The following is a 23244-nucleotide window of genomic DNA, read 5'->3' as shown; positions in this document are numbered from 1 at the left end:
ATGGTTGAGGAATGAGGAAGGAACCTTTTATAAGTGTCGACGGGCGAACCATTTAAAAAAAGGTTGATGAATAAAAGAGGGTCAATCATTGACACTGCGTGAACTAGATTGGACTTAGCAGCTGCGAAAGAAACCAATCAATAATTTTCTTATGTTGGATGATATGACAGGATAAATTTGCGTATCTATAGCTTAAATCGATAACTTATAATTTACTTAAATTGTTATATCCGTCTTCCTTTGCAGATTTGAGTGTTGGGAACTCTTTGTCAAAAAGTAAAAGGTCGTACTTATAATTGGTGTTTATTTACAAATAATAGATCTGGATTTAGCTACACTGTTCATTACCCGAGGGTTGGTAATTCTCTGGTTCAAGAAGCTTGTTCCCTGTCACTATAACCTCACAAGCATCTGTTACACTCTAGCGACATCTGACGAACTCTGGAGTAAGCTTTATAACTAGCGCCATCTATCGCTTATATACTTAACTTATTACCATAAATAACACTTAAAAATATCAAATCGACGAGTTTGACTGTCAACGGTAAAATTTCGATTTTTCGAGCACGTTAGGCGTGGATGGCAACACTGGCGGGTTTTGTCTGTGGATCGGCCTTCCTAAACGTGCGATGCATTATTTTAAAGATCTATTTTTTACTAAACGTAAAATAATATTAAATACACTCTTTTTATATACATTTGCAGTTATTTGACACTAGAAATGAAGTTAAATGGTCAATGAGGTATTTATTTAAAACTGGTGATATTCTTAACAACTGTCTGAATTTCGTTTTTCTGAGTTCATACTGATTCCATTGATCGCGTATGTGACATATTTCAATTCTACGAGCTTCGTTAGTCTGCCTCCGTTAGTTAATAAGCAAGTTATTTTGCGTAACGAACGACATTTATGTTGTGTATATTGATAGTTAACTGAAGCACAGTGACTCCCAGGACGCCGCGCTTAAGACCTCGCATTCCGAATTTCTATCGATTTATAACACTTTTCTCTTTAACACTTTTAGTTTTTAAGTTCTTAAAAAAATATATGTTATTTTCAAAAATATTATCCATACATTTGTAAAGCTGAAACGGTAATTATATGAAATACCTGGATAGAAAAAAATCGCAAAGTAAGCTCCGAAAATTACTATAAACACGTTTTGTTCTGTTATTTAATATATTATAGATGTGATAAAAATCACAGTGTATCTTTAAATGCAACATAAGCATTTGTCGAGAGATTTTCCGTTCTTTTTCAAACGAGTGATTTATTTAATATTTTCACCAGCTTAGCTTAATTACTATCGGTTTTTTTAAATATTAGCGAGCTCCCTCTAACATTCGCATTTAAATATCTCCGTTTCAAACCATCTTAGAACGCTTACTACGGGGCCTTAATCAGGCGGCTTTTGTCTACCGGCTGCTGGATCTTATCATGCTGACCGCGCTCATAAATATCGCCAAACGCCGCCCAATAACCATAGACGACGAATTTAGTCAATATCGTATTTATAAAGCATATTGTTGATCGACCGTGATTGATAACCTGATGTACGTTTTTGTGCAATTTGTCATTACTATATTCAGGTGTAGGCAATATTCTCTTCTGTTATTTATATCGTTTCTCAGATCTTGTTATTTGTTTTTTTATTATTAAATAATCGTCTGTAAACAAATAAAATAAATAATGAATAACTCGTGAATGAATCAATATTGATAATTCAGATTTTCTTTGTAGATCGTATGACGTAGATATTATGAGGTACGCCAAACACGAGACACTTAGCATATAATCCTTCCGGCTGCGCCAATAACTTAGATAACTCGTTTGTTTTATATGTATTATAATGTAGTGTGTTGATTGAAGGATCTACTATTATGTATGATGGTCTGGCATAGAAAGATGCTGAGTAAGATCTCGCTACTCTGAATGAAGACTTATCTATTTTTGTCTCACTGTAATACTACGTAAACCAACTTGGCGTCTTTTTAATCCCACAATGGACAAAGCAGGAGAATAATGGTTCGAGTGTAGTTCCGCAGAGTTGTTCAAAAGAAGGCTCCGCAAAAAATGCAACACAGAGGGTCACAACAGAAGAGGTCCTGAGGAAAAATAATATCCTTCAGCGCCTATGTCATCTTTGGTGTTCAGGTATGAAGGGTCTTTTAAGGATAACAAGAAAGGGGTGTTTTGAGAAGGAAACAATTGATGGGTAAGTATCTGGAAGTCAGAAAGACAGTCATTCAGCTATCCCCATTATCAATTCAGCTCTGCCATTTGTTGAGAGATTTCGACTGGAGTGATCAATGGATCTCTCTCAACAGGCCTCTCTCGATCTATCTTCAAGACCTGAACGAACCTCACTCCATGAGCCGGGCACACCTGCGTAGTCACCAAATGAAGCGAACCACTCGGGATGACCTGTGGCAGAGGTGGTTGTTATACCATTAATGGTTCCCATATCCTCCACCCAAATTTAACCAAAGAATATTTTATTAAGTAGATTATAGAACAGATGTACTTTGAAGCAGATAGTGTTTCTAGGGTGACCTATATCACTGGTTTAGACAGAAACGAGTTCTAAACATTAACCAAGCCAACATTCATTATAATCACGTTACGGGAAATTATTGACGTCGGATAAGAGAAAACTTTCGACAATTTCATAGGCCTTGTATTTTAGGTTAATCACGTGATGTTATCTGAAACTAATTACACAGAACGCCATTTCTCCACAGGGGTGGGCAGAAATATTTGAACGCCACAAACTCTGTCTTAACACGTACTCCGTTTTAAATACATCTACTTGAATTTCACTTTTTTCGGTAGTGCATGAATGCATTTCTTGCAAGTGGAAATTAACCCACTTTCCGATCGTACTGAAACTCGGCCAATAGACTCGTTGTCGATGTCAACACATTCTATCAACTGTTAGTGGTGATAACGTATACACACGCGAACATTTTATGAGATTACAGCATTTAATATACGAAATAAATGTGGATTCAACCCAATCTGGATTTGGCGCTGTTGTTAGCGCTGTTGACTACAGTTTCTGGGGAGGAAGGTTCAATCCTCAATCAAACCAAAAAATCGTTTTATTGGCTACCAGCCGGCTTAAGAGATTGCGCAACTAGATAGAAAATTTAAAATACACGTGAATTAAACTTTTTTTTATTATTCTTTATATTGGCTTTCACCCATTGAGAGTGATCTTGGCCATATATTACAACACGTTTCTTATTAATAAATACAACAAATTACAGGATAAAATTGATTACACAACACAACATAAACATAATATAACATAAACTTAACATAATATAACGTAAACATAACATAAACACAACATAACATAAACATAACATAACATAAACATAACATACTTAACATAAACGGTACAGAGCTGGTAACAGTAGATTATCACAAAATTATAAAAATAGGAACCTGCGTACAATATAAGTGGGCGCTTTTCGTTATTTAACCAAAGATTTTTCTAAAATTAGTAGCGTTTTTTTTTAAACAGAATTATGAAATTGGCAATCTTATAAACAAACACAGCATATGGGAGAAAACAAATGTGATTATAAAACATAAAGATAAACATAACACAAACATACCATGAACATAACATAAACATATAAACATAAAGAAGACAATAATCTATGCTCATAAAAATAAACATAAAATGAAAACAATCGAACACCAACATCAAACCAGAAGCAAAGGCAGAAATGACCTTTATATTCCAACAAGTACCACAGCGGCTTATCAAAAAATATTTTCATACCTGGGACCAAAATTATATAACAAAATTCCATCGCAACTAAAACTGTGTGAAATGCCATCCTTTGGCCCAAAAATAACAAAATGGTTACTAGACTTAGGCAGGTTGGAGTCAGAAATACTGTTAAAAAATATTGTATGATAATTATGTGTTACAAGCGCCTGATTTATTTCTTAAGTCTTATAGTCTTATTTCGATGTTAAAAAATATTGTATGATAATTATGTGATACAAGCGCCTGATTTATTTCTTCTGTTTACAAATTTAAATTTTTATTACAAATTTAAATTTTTATTTTAATTTTATTTTCTTTTATTTTAATTATATTTCTATTATTTTCATTTTATTTTACGTTAAAAAATAAGATGTTAAAAAATATTGTATGATAATTATGTGATACAAGCGCCTGATTTATTTCTTCTGTTTACAAATTTAAATTTTTATTACAAATTAAAATTTTTATTTTTATTTTATTTTCTTTTATTTTAATTTTATTTCTATTATTTTACTGTTTAATTTATTATGTATAAAAATATAGTAATATAAAGGCTACATGTATCCTCGCTTTCACTCCTGTAATCTCTCAAAATAAATTGTATCGGTGATTTCACCATTAAGTATATTCACTGTCAATTTGACTGTCCTAGAACGGGAGACCTTCCTATTTGGACAGTCAAAATCTATGCTGTAATATTTTTGTAACAAACAAATAAATAAATAAAAAAAAATGAAAAATATCATAACATAACATATCATAAACATAAACCTACCATAAACATAACATGGGTGTAACATAAACATGACTTAACAAAACAATACAGAGCTGGTAATAATAGGTAATTACAAAGTCATAAAAATAGGAACCTGTGCACAATAGTAGTGGGCATTTTTTGTTATTTTTGTTAACAGATTTTTCCAAAATTAGAAGCATTATTTTTTTAAAACAGTACTATGAAATTAATATAAACAAATACAATAAAAGAATCAAGAAAAATATACAAATGCATAAAGAATAGTGTTTTAACTCAGTCAAAATATGCAGTAGGTAATTTAGTAAAAATAGATGAAAATAGGAACCTGAACAAATGAATACAAATGAAAGTGAAAGAAATTTGGTTTATATTTATTATTATGGTCATATATTAAGGCCATTTTTATAAATAAATTTTGCCAACAAATGGTAAATTTCAGTAGTAATAATTAAACTTAGAAAACTTTGTGTTTCACCGGTTGATTTTAAAAATAATATTTGTATTGCGAAATAATCCCAACTGTTCCCAACCGTCTGGGACTACGGAGTATATTGTGAGACTGAAGATAGTTAGGAGAGTAATAGATGGAGTGGAGGAAGATGGGGATATATATGGCTATCCAAATCTGAACACTAAAGTGGGCCAAAGCCATTTCAAGCGACGTTTCAATTCTGAATGGTGGTCTTACGTCAGGGCGATACTGGGAGTATATTCCACTCTGGAACGTGCCGCAAATATACTATATAATATTTTAAATTATTAACTTTTGAAATAACACTAATCAAACATATTTGCGCACGCCAAGATTTGAACCCGCGACCTCCCTCTTGCTAGTCGAGAGCCTTACCCCTCGACCACGGAGGCTGTCATTGTGTCCAGGAGTGACTGCGTGAGCCGGAATTTAAAACATTGTATTCGTAGCCAATGATCGTAAGGAGACGCCATAGTCTCACTATTTCCATGACGGATCGAAGACCAACAGGTCTCCCGGCCAAGGGGAATCATTGAATATCGGGGAACAATTGAGAATGCAGCCTGAATTCATTCCCTGGCAGAATTTGTGAGGTCCACAGAGCCAGAGTGATGCCTGAGGCCCTAGACTGGCTCACTGAACTAGATGTTTTCCTCTGACCCCCACCACACGAAAGAAAAAGAAAGCTAGCTCCAGACGGTAGGGAACAGTTGGGACTCCTGTGCAGTATGTAAAAAATACGTTTTTAAGCAGTTTAAAACGAATTTTGTAATTTAATTCAAGTCTTAACTACGCGAAACAACGGGGTAAAAAAGAAAATTAGATTTTTTAATTCCTCACTTTACTTAAATTCTTTTTAACAACCGTTTGCAGACTTTCTAACGACCGTTTATAATAAAATTACGGTTTGTTACTTGGCCAGATTATTCAGCGCGTTTTCCCAAACTGTTGAGGACTAAAACAATCAAATCGCTCGGCCGCTTGTTCCGCTATCATTCTGAGCCCTTCGACTCTCCGGGGCTACTTGCTCCGTTATGCTTCTGAATCCAAAATAACCCTCCAGGTGGGGGTAGCAGAGTGGCCAATCAAGGGTAGCCATTGATACGCATTTTGCAAGGTGGGATTTTTTTTTTGGAGCAGCCGAAAAGTTGGAGCCAGTGAGACTAGGCATCCCCAAATGGTGTATGCTGTGTGTCTGAAGGTAATGCGAAGGGGAAAGAGATGGAGAAAAGGAAGGTGGAGAAGCACTATGACCATTCAAATCAGACATCAGGGCGATACTGAGAATATCTACTGCTAATAATTCGTAAATTTATACTAACTGTGGTGGTACGCCACTAGTAGGTACCTAGGCCGTGGTAGAACCTACTGGACACTTACCGGAATTGGGTGACCGCTAGAATCTTCAGCGTTCCGGGCGGCAACATATTGTAGCGATAGTAACTAGAATATTCGGGAACGTTTTTAGGTGAACCTTGAATCGTATTGGAATCTATCTACTCGCTGAATGATTCTCGATGCATTCGCACCATATAAAAGTGACAGCGGGAAGATACTCAGGCAGTCTACTACTTACAAAACAACTTTAATTACTTAAATAATCCTTTGCTGTGTCAGTTATGTTTAATTACTTGTGTGATATATAAAATATTGTGAAAATTTAGTAATGGCTGATTTATCCCGGCAAACAGAATAAATCTATTACAAAATATTACATAGTTTAATTTCAACACCGAACACATCTACAATCTTCGCAACCTACCTTCCTACTGTAATATAAATTTATTTATTATTTTAAAGTAATAAATTATGAAATAACAAAATCAAATCCAATTTGGGGGGCGGGCAATTTTCCATTGAGTAACGATCAATGAAAAGCGCCCTTGACGTGATTGAAACACTAAACAGCGCTATATAAAATTGATTATTAATTTTATTATTGTATTTGGGCTATCAGCGCTCTCATCTAGAGATATCTAGTGTAACCTTTCCAAATGGGTGAACCTTTTAAGAACTCTCCCTTCCTTCTCACTGTTCACCGGGCGCCTCATTTGCAATGCAAATATCTCCCGACTTTCCAAAATTACAATCCAACCTGATTCGTAAGTGGCAAATTTCCGCGAGCGCTGAACCTTCGATAGCAATAATCCGCGATAGAAATTTTGCAAATGAGATAAAATACGAAGTAAGAAAAGAAAAAATAACAAATCCATGGCTTAAAGATTCGAACAATTCTAATTTCAACTTGTTCAGATTTTAAAGTTGTCCATTATTTTATTTTAAAATTTTGACACGTGTTTCGTATAATGAGCTATCTTTTCTTCTTTGGCGCATTTTGAAAAAATACTGTGGACAGATCTGATTGCGTACCTAACTAATTTAGAAGTTCTTTAATAAAGAGTGGGCCAGGTGGGTAGAATTTAAAAATACATAAATATAATAAGAGTTCATTGAAAAAGTGAGTTTATTTAATTGAAAAATATTATGAGAGTTTATTCCAGAAAGCAGGGGTAGTCCACTGTAATACATTCCATATTTTAAAATAACCGATTAATAATAAGAATACACAGATAAGCAATGCGGAATAGAAGTAAAAAAATTGTTCAAGCAGCCATTTATGGAGGATATTTGAACATCTCCCGTCTTCAGAGGGCCATCAGGGGGTACTCCGTCCAGAAAGCTGTGATGATTGTGTTATTTGATTGGCGTAGTCTGCGCTATAAGCTTCCCATGTGGTGGCGGAAAAGCGCTCTGAAAGAGCGCACTCGTCCCTCCAGGAACATTTCCGTAGCGCTGCAGTATCTCGGTAGGTGGAATAGTTTGTGATAAGCATTATTGTAAGCGACTTTTAGATTATGCCATTGGGATGCAATGTAATTTACCCACAGTTCTGACGTGTACAGTGCGTTTAATAGTATCCTTTTGACGTGTGTACTGCAAAAGTGAAAACGCCTTGACTGCATTCCTGCTCTAACGGTAATGGTAATGCTCGATAATCTTTATGGCAGCCAATAAAAAAATGTGTTATAAAATAACGATAATGTTGGTAGTTCTTGATCGAGGTATGATAAAGTTAAAGATGACCAAAGGGTAAAGGGTTAAATTAGCTCAGTGATAGAGCTGTGCCCGGCAAGGCTGAGGACCTGGGTTCAATCCCTAGAAGCGACTGAAACATTTTCTGTTTCACATTTTTCGTCTTCATTAATATTGTTTTCTATGGTTAAATGGAATGTACATTAAAAAAATAATAGTGCTGAAACATATATATTTATTTGTTCTTGGCTTTCGTTTTTGGCTTTTTCGCATCAAAGAAATGACTTTCATTTAAGTCGTTATTCCATCTCACCTGTGCGTTATCACTGTTTCTCTTTCACAACACCAGGATTTTGATGGACCATCTTACAGTGATCCAACGGTCATCTGAAAGTTATACTACTAAACTTGGCCTTCATAGTGCCACTTGGGTGTTATCGAGATTGTAACAGTATTTTAGTTTGTACATACGTTTTAACTTCCAAAAATGTTTAGATATGTACTCAACGAAGTATATAAGTCTATAACATATAAATATATATAAAGAAAACAATTTCAAACTTTTTTCCACTTGTTTTTATTTGACCGTGACCGGTTTCAGCCTGTTAGGGCCATCTTCAGACTGGTACAATTTTTGTCTTAAACTAGAACCCTAGAAAACTAATTTAAGCACGAAATAGTATTTAACCTGTAACCGTGTAACGTGTAACCTTTTTTGTCGCACATGTAACCTTATATATATTTATGATGCCTAATGATTGTTGTTGTAATTTTCTTTACCGGCTTTGCAATGTATTTGTTTTCATACAGTTTTTGAAAAATAAATAATAAATACTCAAAAAATCTCGGCCCCAACATCCTCAGTTCTTCCACAGCACTACGGATGGATCGTTTAATTATATTTATTAGCTGTTTTAGACAAATCTGGCCCCCAACATTCTCAGTTCTTCCACAGCACTACGGATGGATCGTTTAGTTATTTATTAGCTGTTTTAGACAAATCTGAGACCCAACATCTTCAGTTCTTCCACAGCACTACGGATGGATCGTTTAATTATATTTATTAGCTGTTTTAGACAAATCTGGCCCCCAACATCCTCAGTTCTTCCACAGCACTACGGATGGATCGTTTAGTTATTTATTAGCTGTTTTAGACAAATCTGGGCCCCAACATCTTCAGTTCTTCCAGAGCACTACGGATGGATCGTTTAGTTATTTATTAGCTGTTTTAGACAAATCTGGGCCCCAACATCTTCAGTTCTTCCACAGCACTACGGATGGATCGTTTAGTTATTTATTAGCTGTTTTAGACAAATCTGGGCCCCAACATCTTCAGTTCTTCCACAGCACCACGGATGGATCAGCTGTTTTAGATAAATTGATTCTGTTTCCTCCTTAATTTTGATCCAACCGCGCAATGTCTATCATCAAGGCTAACGTGTATTATATAATTTGTTTATTCTTGTTTCGGTAATGCCATGTCATAGTCAATCCTTTTTAATGTAGGCCACACCGGTCGCATTTTGAAATTACCCTTTAAAACATTATGCCAGGAAGTTTTAAGTATTCTCGTCGTCCCTATCAATGTTAATGGGGTGCTTAAAAATTTCAATAGCCTTTGTAATTAGGAAAGCTCGACAGGTTTAAGAAATTTAAAGTCTTAAATCTTAAAATTTAGAGAAACGTCCAGTTTTTTTGGAACAGCTCACACTGAATAATCGCGGATTTAAATGTTAGTATTTGTAATTTATACGTCGCGCTGTTAATGTCAACCCTAACAAAACACACCTAGTATAAAAAACTCAACTAACAAAACTCTGTGCATGCTACTGTGCAACAGATGCAATCCTAAGAACGGTTTGTTTTACAGAATTTGAACAATTCATCAAAATTTCAAAGTTCTGTTCAAGTGCTGTTATTATTTCATCAAGGGCCTGTTGATTCACAGTACTTTGATAATAACAGAAATTAAATAGAACTTGAATATTAAATTTGAAATTTTATGAAACAGCTCGTTCTTAGGATTGCATACTGCTGCACAGTGGCGTGCACAGACTTTTAATGAGGGTATGCTGTAGGAAAAACAGCCAATTAATTGATATTCATAAATTATCATCTTATTACATACGTGACAAGTTTTCATTTAGAATGTCTAAGTGGAAGATTTAGCCGATATTGGTTAGGATTACCAATCAAATATCATTTAACCTTTTTATGAATTCATATTTCATGAACCCGGGCACCCCTCCTAAATTACCAAACGTAGCGAACCACTTGGAGTTACCAATGGCAGAGGTATTGGTTATCCAATAAATGATCCCGGGACGGCGGTACCCAAACCCGCCTCACAAATTATGTATTGCATTATATTTATACATATATACACTAACATTTTTGGAGGGTTCAGTCATTTTGTGTATTTAGTTCCTGCTTTAGACACGAGTAATTTTGAAGTATACAGACTTTAAACATCAACAACCTGCAAGATTAATAATAGCCAAACTCTGCATTAAATTCCATTAAAAGTGTACGAAATAAAAATAATCAGAAGCTGACAAAGCAAAGTGTGCTAAGTGCCTAAACTATATCAAAAGTGATTAGTGATTTTATGTTTAATGTAACAGATCGCCAAATTACTTAACAATCATACTCTGTCATTCAATAATTATAAAAGTTAAAATAATCAGTATCTTGACAGTGAGTTAAGTGCAGTAAAATCAAATTTTCAAAATAGCCTCATCATTGTCACGAACTGAATAACATACATTATAAAGATCGAAATCGACAATATCTTTCAACCAGCTATTATATAATTCGCTATAGCGACGGCACGTGTTCGATCCTCAAGAAAATCAACAGATTTTTTTTGTATAATTGTCCCTCTGTGCATCAGTCGTAATACTATGGAATTTCAGGTACATTCAAATTCAAAATAAAAATTTAAATTACTCTAAAAATGAGTTGACAGAGAAATGCACAAAAGAAATCAACGACATCTAGCGACGCTGAGGAAGATGACAGTAAAATCATTACTTATATCGACAAAAACTTTTGAGAAATGTGCGAAACAATTAATACCAAACTAAATATTCTGCCAGACTCCATCGGCTTCATTTCCGCCGAGTAAAGAAACCTTTAAAAATGTTATTCGATTCTTTGGGCACAGTAAAAAGTCTATAAGCTGAACACAGAAGTGCGCGATCTTAACGCGCGCATGTCTCACATGGAACAGACAGCCAGGGAAACCAACGTCGAGATCCAGTGCGTACCTGAGCATAAATCTGAGAACCTGATATCGATCGTAAACAACTTGGAACCGTGATTTCGAGTCGGAAATAGTTAACATTCATCGGGTCGCCAAGATCAAACCAGATTCCAGAAGGCCCAAGTCAATCATCGTGAAGCTCCCGAGCGTGAGGGCAAGGGATGAAGTCCTGGCTGCAGTCGTCAGCTACAACGAGAAAAACATGAACTCCAAGCTAAACATCTAGGTATCGACGGCATCAAATCACAGGTATACGTCAGCGAACAGCTCACACCAGCAAACAAGGCCCTGCATACAGCCACGAGGATTAAAGCGAAAGAAGCAAATTATAAATTCGTGTGGATCCGTAATGGTAAAATTCTTGTTCGCAAAGATGAACACTCTGCGCATGTAGTGGTGATCCGCAACCAGGACTCGTTAGCTTCGCTTGTCTGATTCCTACCGTATTTTGTCTAAATTTCAATTGATATATGTATATGTGTATGTATGTACGTGTTTATACATGTATGCACCTTACAGTGTTCTATTATTCTTATTAATATTATTCTTTACTTACAGTATTCTTATTGTAATATGTTGTAATAACTGTTAAGCATATTATTAAGCATGTTGTGTCTGTCTGTAATTGGTGATAATATCAACCACGTTTAATGTAACTGTATGTGCGAGAGATTTTGATATGAATCACTGTTGACAAACCATAAAAAAAAGTATAGATTTTAAAATGTCGCAATTGCTACCAATCGTCTCCAGCCAGTGAGACTATGTCGTCTCAATTGGGGTGTATTGTGAGGCTGAAGGTAGTGGTGAGGGGGAGGAGATGGGGAAGAGAAGGTTAAGGTAAGTTTTACACCAGGGTGATACTGAGAGTCTTCCACTCTGAAACGTACCGCAAATATACCTAATATTATTTTAAATGATTTAATCGTGGAATAAATGTATATAAAGGTGTAGCCAGACGAGAGCCTCACCCTCGACCATGGAGGTTGTCAAGATATGTTATTGAAATCACGCGAATAACACTTCAACATATCGTCTTTTAAGTAACCGTCCTTTGGCTTGCTTACGTCTGTTTATTGTTTTTTGTCGAAAGCGGAACAACGAGTTCACACATTGATAATTTGAGATTTTCACGGTCAGAAGTACTATCGTGATTATTTTCGGAGTATTATGCCGTATTGCGCTTCCTCCCTAAGGGTGTAAATAAATAAATCATTGAAGAAGAAGATAATACTAAAAAATCTAAAAGAAACATGAAACAGAACAAGACACAAAAAATAAAAAGATTACGGTCACAACTAGGAATTGAACCCACGATATTTTAACTAGTTTTCATCGTTATATTTGTCGATGTTATACAGGGTTTTCCAATAAGAGGTGTTATTTTGATATTCAATCGTAAAAGATCAATGGTTTCGTTGTTTGTGTGGCACGTAGCACCGTATTGTTGAAATTAAACGTTGTCCAGATCAATACCAGCCATAAAAAATCATTAATCATCTCTCGATAGCGCAATCCATTCACCGTAACTGTTGCTCCAGCCCCATTTTCGAAAAAGTAAGGTCCAATGACTCCGCTGGACCATAAACCGAACCAAACAGTCACACGTTGAGGATAGAGAGGCTTTTCAACAATAACTCTTGGGTTTTCCGAGCCCCAGATGCGACAGTTTTTCTTGTTGACGAAGCCACCGAGGTGGAAATGGGCCTCATCACTCAAGATGATTTGCATTTTATTCACTCAAGTGAATTTTAATGTGTTGTTGAAGCGTGTATCGTTCCATTTTTATCAATGGAGTAGTTTCTTCTTATCAAATGTCAAAAATGACAGCTTCAAAAGTAACATCTACCGAAATAGTGGGCTATTCAAAATAACACCTCTTATTGGAAAACCATGTATTAAATTCAGATTTTAAAATATCATCTTGCAACTAATTTTAAATAAATTTAAAAAAATTTCTCTTCCCCAGACCGTGGAGGATCTCGAAGCCCGCTGCAAGGAGGCTGGTATCGAAATAGTGACGCGGCAGTCCTTTCTGTCCGACCCTGGCGATGCCGTCAGGAACCTGAGGCGACAGGACGCTCGCATCATCGTGGGACTCTTCTACGTGGTGGCCGCTAGGCGGGTGTTGTGCGACCTGTACAAGCATCAGCTCTACGGCAGCTCTTACGTCTGGTTCTTTATCGGTAAGTTTTAACCAAGCCTCCGCCATATTGACCGTTATATTTACAAAGATGCTGTCAGAAAATTTGTGTGTATTACCGCTTTGTTATAAAATCCAAATAAATGGAATATTTCTGAACGTGTCTGAAAACTAAAAAGTGATGAAATAAGTTTTTAAATTTTATTATTAGAAATAAAGATACAATTTTTGAAGTATTAAAATTTTTAAATCAAACATAAATAGTGTAATAATCTTTTTTGCACGTTTTTTTGGTCAAAGCGCGGAACTAAAATAACTGATTATTCGAATTGAATGAACAATTATTCTGTGGTTAACATCTAAATTTGAATATAAAGCAACAAATTCTAACACCTTTTAGTTCATATTTTTAACTTTGTCTATAAGTAATAGCTGTGTGGTTATCGTGGTGTATAAATGAAAAGATCTCTCACTCAGGTATAACGTTTATTGATAAGTTGTCAGCTGATTTTACAATCACAATATTTCACGTTTGTTATGTACAAATACTATGAATGCGCGCGCTACTAAGCCGTAGTAATCGTAGGTAGGTGCAGCCGACGATAGTAATTACTGAACACTGATGATATGCTCGCTGCGTCGGGCCTATTTATACTAGACGGCCGACGGTAGCAGTAGGTAGATGGATGGCAACTAAATTCTAGGCACTCGCACAGACTGTGTGTTTCGGGAACCTTTGATAGTGCGGCGATTATGCATAGGCCGTAGACTCGAACCTTTTGGCGAGTTCTCGTAATGTGTAAGACCGACTTGCCATATTATTGTCGTCGTTAGACAGGTAGGTGCTTGTAGTACGTAGATTACTTTGTTTACGATGCGATTTGGACTGCAGGTACATAATTCGGGAGTAGGTACTAAGTAGGTCGAGCGGTTTATTATTAATTATTTAATGTAGATTTTTCTCGACGCTACAGCTGTTTGTTACAAAAATCGAACAAATTCGGCTGAGGAGTTAATGAATTGATGTGTACTGTTTTCACGTGTTGATTTTGTGCAGACATTACTTGTATTTCATCAGTCGATATTTAGGCATTCGAACGAAAGCAGCCCGAATTTGGATAACTGTAGGTAGACAATTTTTAAGAATTAAAATAAATTTATTTTGAACTTCTCGCATTCAACTATTATGTTTAGTCGCTGGTCCAGTACCAAACGACGTCACTAATGTTTCTATTATGGAATATTTCAGTTGTGTTCGGTATAGGCTGTGGCAGACGCCATTTTAAATTGAACATATGTTTACATGTTCATATTTGTATTTTTGTGCCTGTAACTAATAGAAATATCCACGATATCCGGTAGACCACAGACAACATCCAAATAGAATGAATTAGTTATATTTAATGTTACCCAAATATGTACAGTTTCTGAGTAGAACAATTTCTGGTAACTAACAAACAGAATTTACTCGTTTATAAAGTTTACCATTTTATTTTCTGTTTTTAAATAACCTAAAAATATGGGATAAACGTTGGAATATAGATGATTTCATTGGCTTAAATCACAGTAAGCAGTTTATATTTCCATATTAATATTCCATATAAAAAAGCGGCAGAATCCTAAACTGAACATTCGGAAATAACTATCGCTCATGAAGTTTTTTTTTAAATATGCTATCGCTAGAATGGTTATGAGTCCCATTGGGCTTATCAAAAACGCTGACTTACCACGTTTTGCTGATTCTGAAATTGCAGTATTCGCTAAAATGATTGGAGACACCTTGAAATTCCAAGCCGACGCTGCCCTCTACCATTTGCAAAATTGTAAGCTCACCGCACATGGGAGACCTATTTTTAAAATATATACCTTTGATATCGTTCACACTTTTCTTCATAGTGAACGTAAAATACTTTTGGAACAAGCTGTCGTCAAAGCTTAGCAGTATTCTTACGAGCGTACTAGATGTATTTCAAAATGTCTGCATTACATTATTTTCCCTTGCCTCAGGGATTAGAACTTAACTCTTGCAATACATCAGTTTCACAAGCAAAGTAATTTGTATCAAATCAGGCATACCAAAAGGCTCATACTTAGGACCACTCTTAAAAATATTTTATTAAACATTTGAAAGCCAACTGTCATCAACAAGTAAAATTGGGTGTTTTCTTTATACCAATTATTAATACATCATATTTAATCTGCGTAGGTTGGTACGAGGACAACTGGTTCGAGGTGAACCTCGAAAGGGAGGGTGTGGAGTGTACGGCCGAGCAGATGCGCAAAGCAGCCGAGGGTCACCTGACCACGGAGGCTCTCATGTGGAACCAAAATCAGCACCAGCCCACCATATCGGGCATGACTTCAGAAGATTTCAGGTAGGAACAACTAATTCATCCTTATGCTGATACGAGGACTACGGTGAACTTGTAGCTAAGACTTGCTATGTTGATTGAATTCAAACAGTATTTTTTGCTTGATTGTTAAGGCGATACTTTTCCCGTATTTAGGATTTGAAATAAGACACACTGGACATCGACTTGATAAATAATGATGACAGTCAAAGGCTCCCAATACTTTTCCGTTTAAGGACTAGATGGGTCCTTCTATCAGTTCTCACGTCCAGACTCACGTTCAGACTTTTTTAAACGAAGCTACTATTAAAGGATTCTGAAAGCCCCTAATTATTTATATAATATAATATTTATACTTCATACCTACAGAAATTAATGTGTTCTCATCCAAGGTAGTTTGATCTTGTTCTTGAATCTAGTGGAGGGACAACGTTTACAGAGAGTAACATACATTAGAAAAGGAAAACAGAAAGGAAAACAATTTCAAACATATTCTTAGGGCAGCACACAATATAAGAACCACATCTACAGCTTTTGGCAGGCCATAGGAAGTCCCGACGAGAGACAGTGAGCAGTGGGAGGGGAAGGTGGTCCTTCGAACCCTCCAGCACGATGGCCAGACGTGACCCCTGTGAATTTGGTTATCCTTTTTTCCTTACATTCCTTTTTTATATCCTACATCAACTTTCATCCAATTCCATCAAAAACCATTTCTTTATTTTTGTTTGTTTTATAAAAATAAAATAAATAAAATATGGACTATAGTCCATTTTTCAAGTTCCTCTGACGCCACATAATTCGTAAGCTATTTAAGACGCAAGAACCTCAGTGACGTTCTAGTGAAATACCATAAAACAGAATCGATTTCTTTTATGACCGGGTTTGGCAATCGTACCTCTATCCTTATTTAACTGCCCTAGTTTCCCACAAGATTCTCAAATACTTGAAGAAATACAGTTTTTTATGTGAATAACGCACAAGAGTTCCAACTCCTCCCAACCGTCGCCAGTACGACCACCGCATTGTTCTTATGTTCTTATGTTGTGAAGCTGAAGGTAATTGGGAGGGGAAGAGGATGGGAAATACGAAGCTTTAGAAGCGCCTGGCTAATCAGATGTTGATTTTTATTTTTTTATTATTACAAATATTACTTAAAAATCAAGGTAACATTAGATATATTATAGCAACAGTAATAGAAAAAAGTTTGATGTCACAGTAATAGAGAAAAGTGTGATATCAAAGTAATAGAAAAAAATATGAAATCACAGTAATAGAAAAAAGTATGACATTACAGTAATAAAAAAGTAATAGAAAAATGTGTGATATCACAGTAATAGATACATTATGAAAGCACAGTAATAGAAAAAAGTATGATATCACAGTAATAAAAAAAGTAAGAAAGCACAGTAATAACGAGAGATTAATGGAAGGTATATGTACTGGACGGTTCCATGCTAATTCAGCACAGTGACAATTCAACACACTTTCAAAAAGTGATATAAAGTCATTAGAAACTATGAAAAAAAATTATCTAATCTAACCTTACCTAACCTAACCTACTTAATCCAGTTAATAAAGTTTTTGTTTCATCACTTTCCATGACTTTATAAAACTTTTTAAAGATGTGATGAATTATCATTGTGATGATTTATCCGGTCACCGTACTGGACACCTACGCCAGTGACATTGACTGTAAATACCGGTTTCCTCTCGGGGGTACCTTGGGTAAGGATTTGTAAAGAAACACAACTTGCGAATGTCGTCGGACAACTGACTGGTTGGGCCAGTTGTTTGCGTATTTATTGGGTTAAAATACTGTTTCTACACTTGTTAATGTGAAGCAATTATTCTTATATCTAAACAGAAATATTTTAAGGCGTCATAGCGCCGAGAATTAATTACTAAGGTCCCACAATTTTGTCGCGCGAGTAATTCATCCTTGAACTAGCGACATGACACGTGTGCGGTGATTAAAAATCTTAACATCGTGCGAGATAAGCCTCAAAGGAGTTGGCATCGTAAAATGTGTGTTATCAGATAAATATTCATTTTCTTGATTATTTAATAATTATTTAGGTACATCTATCTGCTGTCCGGTACAGTATATTTGTGTACCAACCTACAATAATTTTATACAAAATTCGCTAGATTACAGCCTCTGTGGTCGAGGGGTAAGACTCTCGGCTAGCAAGCCAGAGGTCGCGGGTTCAAATCTCGGCGTGCGCATAAAATTGTAATTGATTAATTTGTGTTATTTCACAATTTACTCGTTAAAAATAATGTTAAGTATATTTGCGGCACGTTCTAGAGTGGAACATACTCTCAGTATCGCCCTGGTGTAAGACCAACATTCATAATTGAAAATTTGCTTTAAGGGGATGCACTACGTCGTGTAGTATTTTAAATTGAGCCGCTATCAATAATAACTCTTACGTAGATGGCGACAAGGTTTAAATTCCCGCTTAACACAATCCGCCTGTTTTGATTTATGCAAGAAAAAAACATGGCCAAAAAGTGCCTTTTATATTATTTTGTGGATGTTCAGGCATAAATATTTAATTATTTTCTGATCATTTTATAAATAACTTAATTTGCCACATTATACAATAAAATCATAACCGAAAATGGGTTCGTAAGTAGGAGATTTTGAACTTTGAAGCAGTTTTCATAGGCCTTATTCATTATTTTTTTCTGTGCTTATAAAAAGACTTATCTAAAAAATACTCGATTATTTCAAAGACCCATATGTATTCTACTCGCAGTATTTAATTAAAACATCTGAAACATTTCTAGACGACCAAATTTTCAAACCAAAAACACATGATTTTGCATTACTACGTATGGCATCGCCTTAAATGGCTTTGGCCGTGCTTGGTGGCTAGAACTGAATAGCTGGGTACTTCCACACGTTCCTTTTCCCCCATCTCCTTCTCCTCCCCACTATCTTTAGCCTCACATCATATCCCAACTGGGGATGTCATAGTCTTACTGAATCCAGACGGTTGGGATTAGATGGTTTTTTGTGCGGTTTCACTTTTTTTTAATCCATTAAATAAATCCATTTCAAGCGACATTTCGATTTTCGGTGGTGGTCCTTCACCAGGGCGTACTGAAAATATCTAATACTATATATTACTTTAAATGAATAAATTGTGAAATAACACAAATGTTGCCGTGGTTTGACCGGCGGCTTCCGGATTTGTAGCCACTCAACCATGGAGGCCGTCAATTCATCCCGTTTCATGCAGTATAACCTTTGTAAAATAAACTCAAACAGAATCTTTGTTTTAGCATCAAAGAAAACAAAACGTGAAAGTTGTTTTCGAAGCTAATAAACTTGTGTTTAGTTACTTATAACGTGCTGAATTTTCAACTTTATCAAGAACTCCTCTGAACTTTGTTGAAGCTTGAAAAAAATATTAATGTTTGCAAGATAAATAAAGCTCGCTAGAGTTTTTGCTCTAACAAGCATACAAGAACTAATAATACATCTACTTGAGGTTAAATATATTATCAATTGAAACCTTTATTCCACAAAAGCTTTCCGGTATATACATCTTGACAACTGACGTTGTGATGGTATAATAACATAACTTGAAAAAAACCTTTACAGAACTTGAAAATTAACTTTAAATTTAAGTATTTGATCAAATTCTGTGAAACATCTGGTAATGTCGATAATGAATATAACTAACTCATTTTGAAAACTAATATCAATTTATAATATTTAATAAATACATCATCTTGTCCCACTGCTTAACAGATTAACAGATAATGCAATGCTCCAAAGCTCATGATGGAAGCAACCATGCTAGCTGCAAATAAGTTTATTGACAAAGTCAATCCAGACGGAATCAGCTGGAGTAGTCAGATAGGTCGTATGCACGTCATCGACGATCGTCCTGATATGCTTTTATAAAATTCTTCCTTCTCACTCGTATTGTATGAAAACTAAAAAGACAGTAAACTTTAGTCTAGTATATCGAAAGTATTTAATCACATTTATATTTTTAGGTCTAGTTTAAAACTTCACTGTAAATGTCACATTTTATGTTATTTTTTTATTACATTTCAAGTATTGTTTTATTTTTGACTATTTTAATTTATATCGTTTATTTATTTAAAGTTACATGTTCACTTTAATATTACGCTTTACACCAATAGAGCTATAATTAGAGGCGTACCAATAATCTCGTTGAAACTTGCTCCACTATTAGAACGCGATTAGCGGTGCGCGTAGATCAGAGGTCAGTTGTAGGTAAAAAAACTACCCATGTTTCGCTTAACCATGTACATGTTTTATTAAAATTTGTAAAAAATTGGATTTTTCGTGAGGACCATTAAAAACTTTAATTCATTTCCTGCCATGAAAATTTTATTTGTCTCATTAGCCAATTAAAGAATCATTCCGGTATTTGTTCACCTCACTATAAAATTCACATTAAACATGTTGAAAGAATTCAGTGAAAGTTTTTACGACTTATTACATTTAAGTTAAATATCTCTTTAGAACAAATTAACAACATTTTTTATTAAATGCCTTAAAAATACACACGGTCTTACAGTGGTGAAAATTTTATTCATTTGTTAAATGACCGTGTATGTGAAAACCTTACTAATTGAAACGTAAAACAGAAACTGACATAAAACAGTTCATGGAAAGACACATAAGATATATACATTGCTTATCCAGTCACAAGAAGTTGTTGATCTGTTGTGTAAACTTGAAATAATAATAATTTCTTATCGAATAAAGGTATTTTAAAGTTTCTATATATTTCTCTATCTTGAAGATGTTGTAAAAACGAAAACCATTTTAGAAATAGATTACCTATTAATTTTTTGTATTTGAACTATACTTTAATACTGGAAAAGTGCAAATTTTTATTTTAAACAAAAACAGTCGTCTTATTAGTTTGCAAAAAAATTTTTATCTCACATTTGATCTCGTTCATACAAAAAATATGTAAAAAAATTTGAACCTTCTTTTAATTTCCTGAAAACAACAAAAGAAAAAAAAACAAAAATGTTTAACGTATTGCTTGCACATTTTAAAATGTTTATTTCTTCGATACATGGTACTTGTAAACATGTATGTTGAATAATACAAATGTAATAATAAATTGATCATTTAATGAACAGAACACGATCTGTGAAGATGTTTCAAACAGCTGTCAACCGAGGCTTTCGCGCTTGAAGAATATTTGAATGCGCATGCGTGAAGTCGCAAAAAACATTGTTGCCAAATTTAAAAAACAGTTAAGGATATTTTTTATTGGTACCAACTTGAATCTTAACTTTCTTTATACATTGTGTAACAAAAACACCGTTTAACGAATTTGAAGTGGTTTTTCTTTAGTAATGCTGATAGATTTTAGGATTGTCTAGTATTAGAAACTTTCTCTAGAGATCTTCGAGGAGATGCTTCTTTTTCAATATTATAAATTCAGAGTACAAATCGTGAAAGTCTAGTCAATTTAAGAGTACCTACTCGATACACAAGGCATAAGGAAATATTTAAATATCACCAACCACAAACAAATAATGTTACAAACTCGCCAATTCATCGCCTTCATAGTTTTGCAAATGAATATACCAACGATATCGACATTTTGAATGTAAAAAAAATGATTTTTAAATATTTTTTTATGTAAATATATTATTTCTGGTAATTTTCGCTAAATAATTATAATTGTAAACCACTGGAATGAAAGAATATTTTTTGCTACCTTTGTCTGTAACCCATATGAGGTGTGTTCGGGTTGTGCCTGCCCACAAGTTGCGTGACGTGCCAGATCGGTAGAGGCTGATTTGGGAAGACCCTTTGACCTCTCCAACTAGACTCTCTTTACCCATCGCCTTGCTCCGCAGCGGAATGATTCATAAGTCTGTCACTCCTGGACACACGAATCCCTAGATTCCTACCCACCTCTCATACCGTTTTCCTTCCCAAAACTTCTCAAAGTCATTATTTTCCTTAAAAAAACACTCCACAAAGCATCCCTAAAGATGACAAAGGAAAATAATTTTCCTCAGGGTCTCTTTTGTGGGGTTAATGTTTTTTTTTTTTTTTTAATATTTTATTTTATGTTCCTGTTTTGCGTGTCTACACGTAAATTATTCATGCGAGGTAAACCCAAAATATGTACAAAAGAGTGAATAATTTAACTATTCGACTTGGATGAGAGTTTGCATCGTTTAACATTCAAACAATATTATTATTTTACTAAGCAGGTCAGGTAACTCCCTCGGGCAAAACACTTGAGAAAATCCGCCTATACTGGCCTGGAGACACTGAACCATAAATCTCTAGAAGTGTGACCTAAACCGATATAAAATAAAACTGTTAACATCAATATCTTTCTACTCTCGGGGCCAATTATTTCATGAATTTGAAAAATTCATCAAATTTCTAAGTTAATATTCAAGTTTTGTGAATCAACTGACCATGATTTTTTTTTGTGTGTTACATACAGACTGTGTGTCCATTTACAATACACATGTAACATTTAGAATGACCTTTTGACATGTGCACCGATTCATTGTTACGCGGATGACAGTAAAGTTCATGATAGCTTTTTGTTTGACAAGCCCCCAAAGGGCACACAAACTCCAACGGCTCGGAGGGCTTTGAAGCAGAGAATGGACGGTTATCTCGAGAGTATTTCCTCCTGGGGTAAAAATAATCTCGTCGAATTTAATGTTTCAAAGACCCAATCCTGACTGATTACGTCTAAAAGGGATCCAAATGATAATCTAGTCTCCTTCAACGGAAGCAATCTTCCGAACAGGCCTTCCATTGATATGCTTGGTGTAACTATAAGTGACCAGCTCAGGTAAGGGGGCTCACTAAACTCACTCACTTGCTAAAGATGACATAGGCCCTGAGGGAAATTATTTTCTTCAGGGCCTCCTGTGTGGAGTTAATATTTTTAAAAAAATTAACTACATATAGATGATACGAAACAATGAAAGAAAAAATAATAGAAATAACAAGTTATAAATAGTGATTTTTGTAGTAGCCTGGAATTCTTCAAGGCTACTATTAAAAATATCGATAGTCTTGGAGGCGTTGTTTAACAGCGCCATACCTCGTGTCGTGCTATGCCGAGCCAGTACGTCCGTTCTGCCACGTGGGATACATAGCAGATCATGGTGCCGTGCCTGGGTGTAGTTGTTCGGTACGAACAACTTATAGCATTCCAGAAGGTATGGGCTATCTATTAAATTATTAAGAATTTTGTACACCGTTACTGCAAGGGCCCCACTCCTCCTCGAGTGGAGACTTTGGTAGCGCGTTTCGGCAAGCAAATCTTCGTGATGCATGAATCGCGGGTACATTCTCAAATACATGTATCTCAAAAACTTTTATTGAATCTGTTCTAATTTGATAATAAGAGAACTTGAATAGAACCTTCACAAAACTTACTTTGGAAGA

The 23244-nt window shown here is 35.1% G+C and overlaps 1 protein-coding gene across 1 annotated transcript in view; it reads left to right on the top strand.

Moving 5' to 3' along the window:
• The window catches only part of GABA-B-R1 (gamma-aminobutyric acid type B receptor subunit 1), a 462430-nt gene that overhangs the window by 403706 nt on the left and 35480 nt on the right, over positions 1-23244 (top strand). Inside the window, exons 5-6 of the mRNA XM_089643299.1 lie at positions 13282-13498; positions 15662-15830. Coding sequence (XP_089499425.1) covers positions 13282-13498; positions 15662-15830 — 386 coding nt within the window. The remainder of the gene's footprint in view (positions 1-13281; positions 13499-15661; positions 15831-23244) is intronic.

Source organism: Hesperophylax consimilis, chromosome 19, assembly GCF_061612785.1.
Source record: "Hesperophylax consimilis isolate HC1 chromosome 19, BYU_Hcon_1.0, whole genome shotgun sequence".
NCBI classification, from domain to species: Eukaryota; Metazoa; Arthropoda; class Insecta; order Trichoptera; family Limnephilidae; genus Hesperophylax; species Hesperophylax consimilis.
This window is presented reverse-complemented; position numbering and strand designations above follow the sequence as displayed.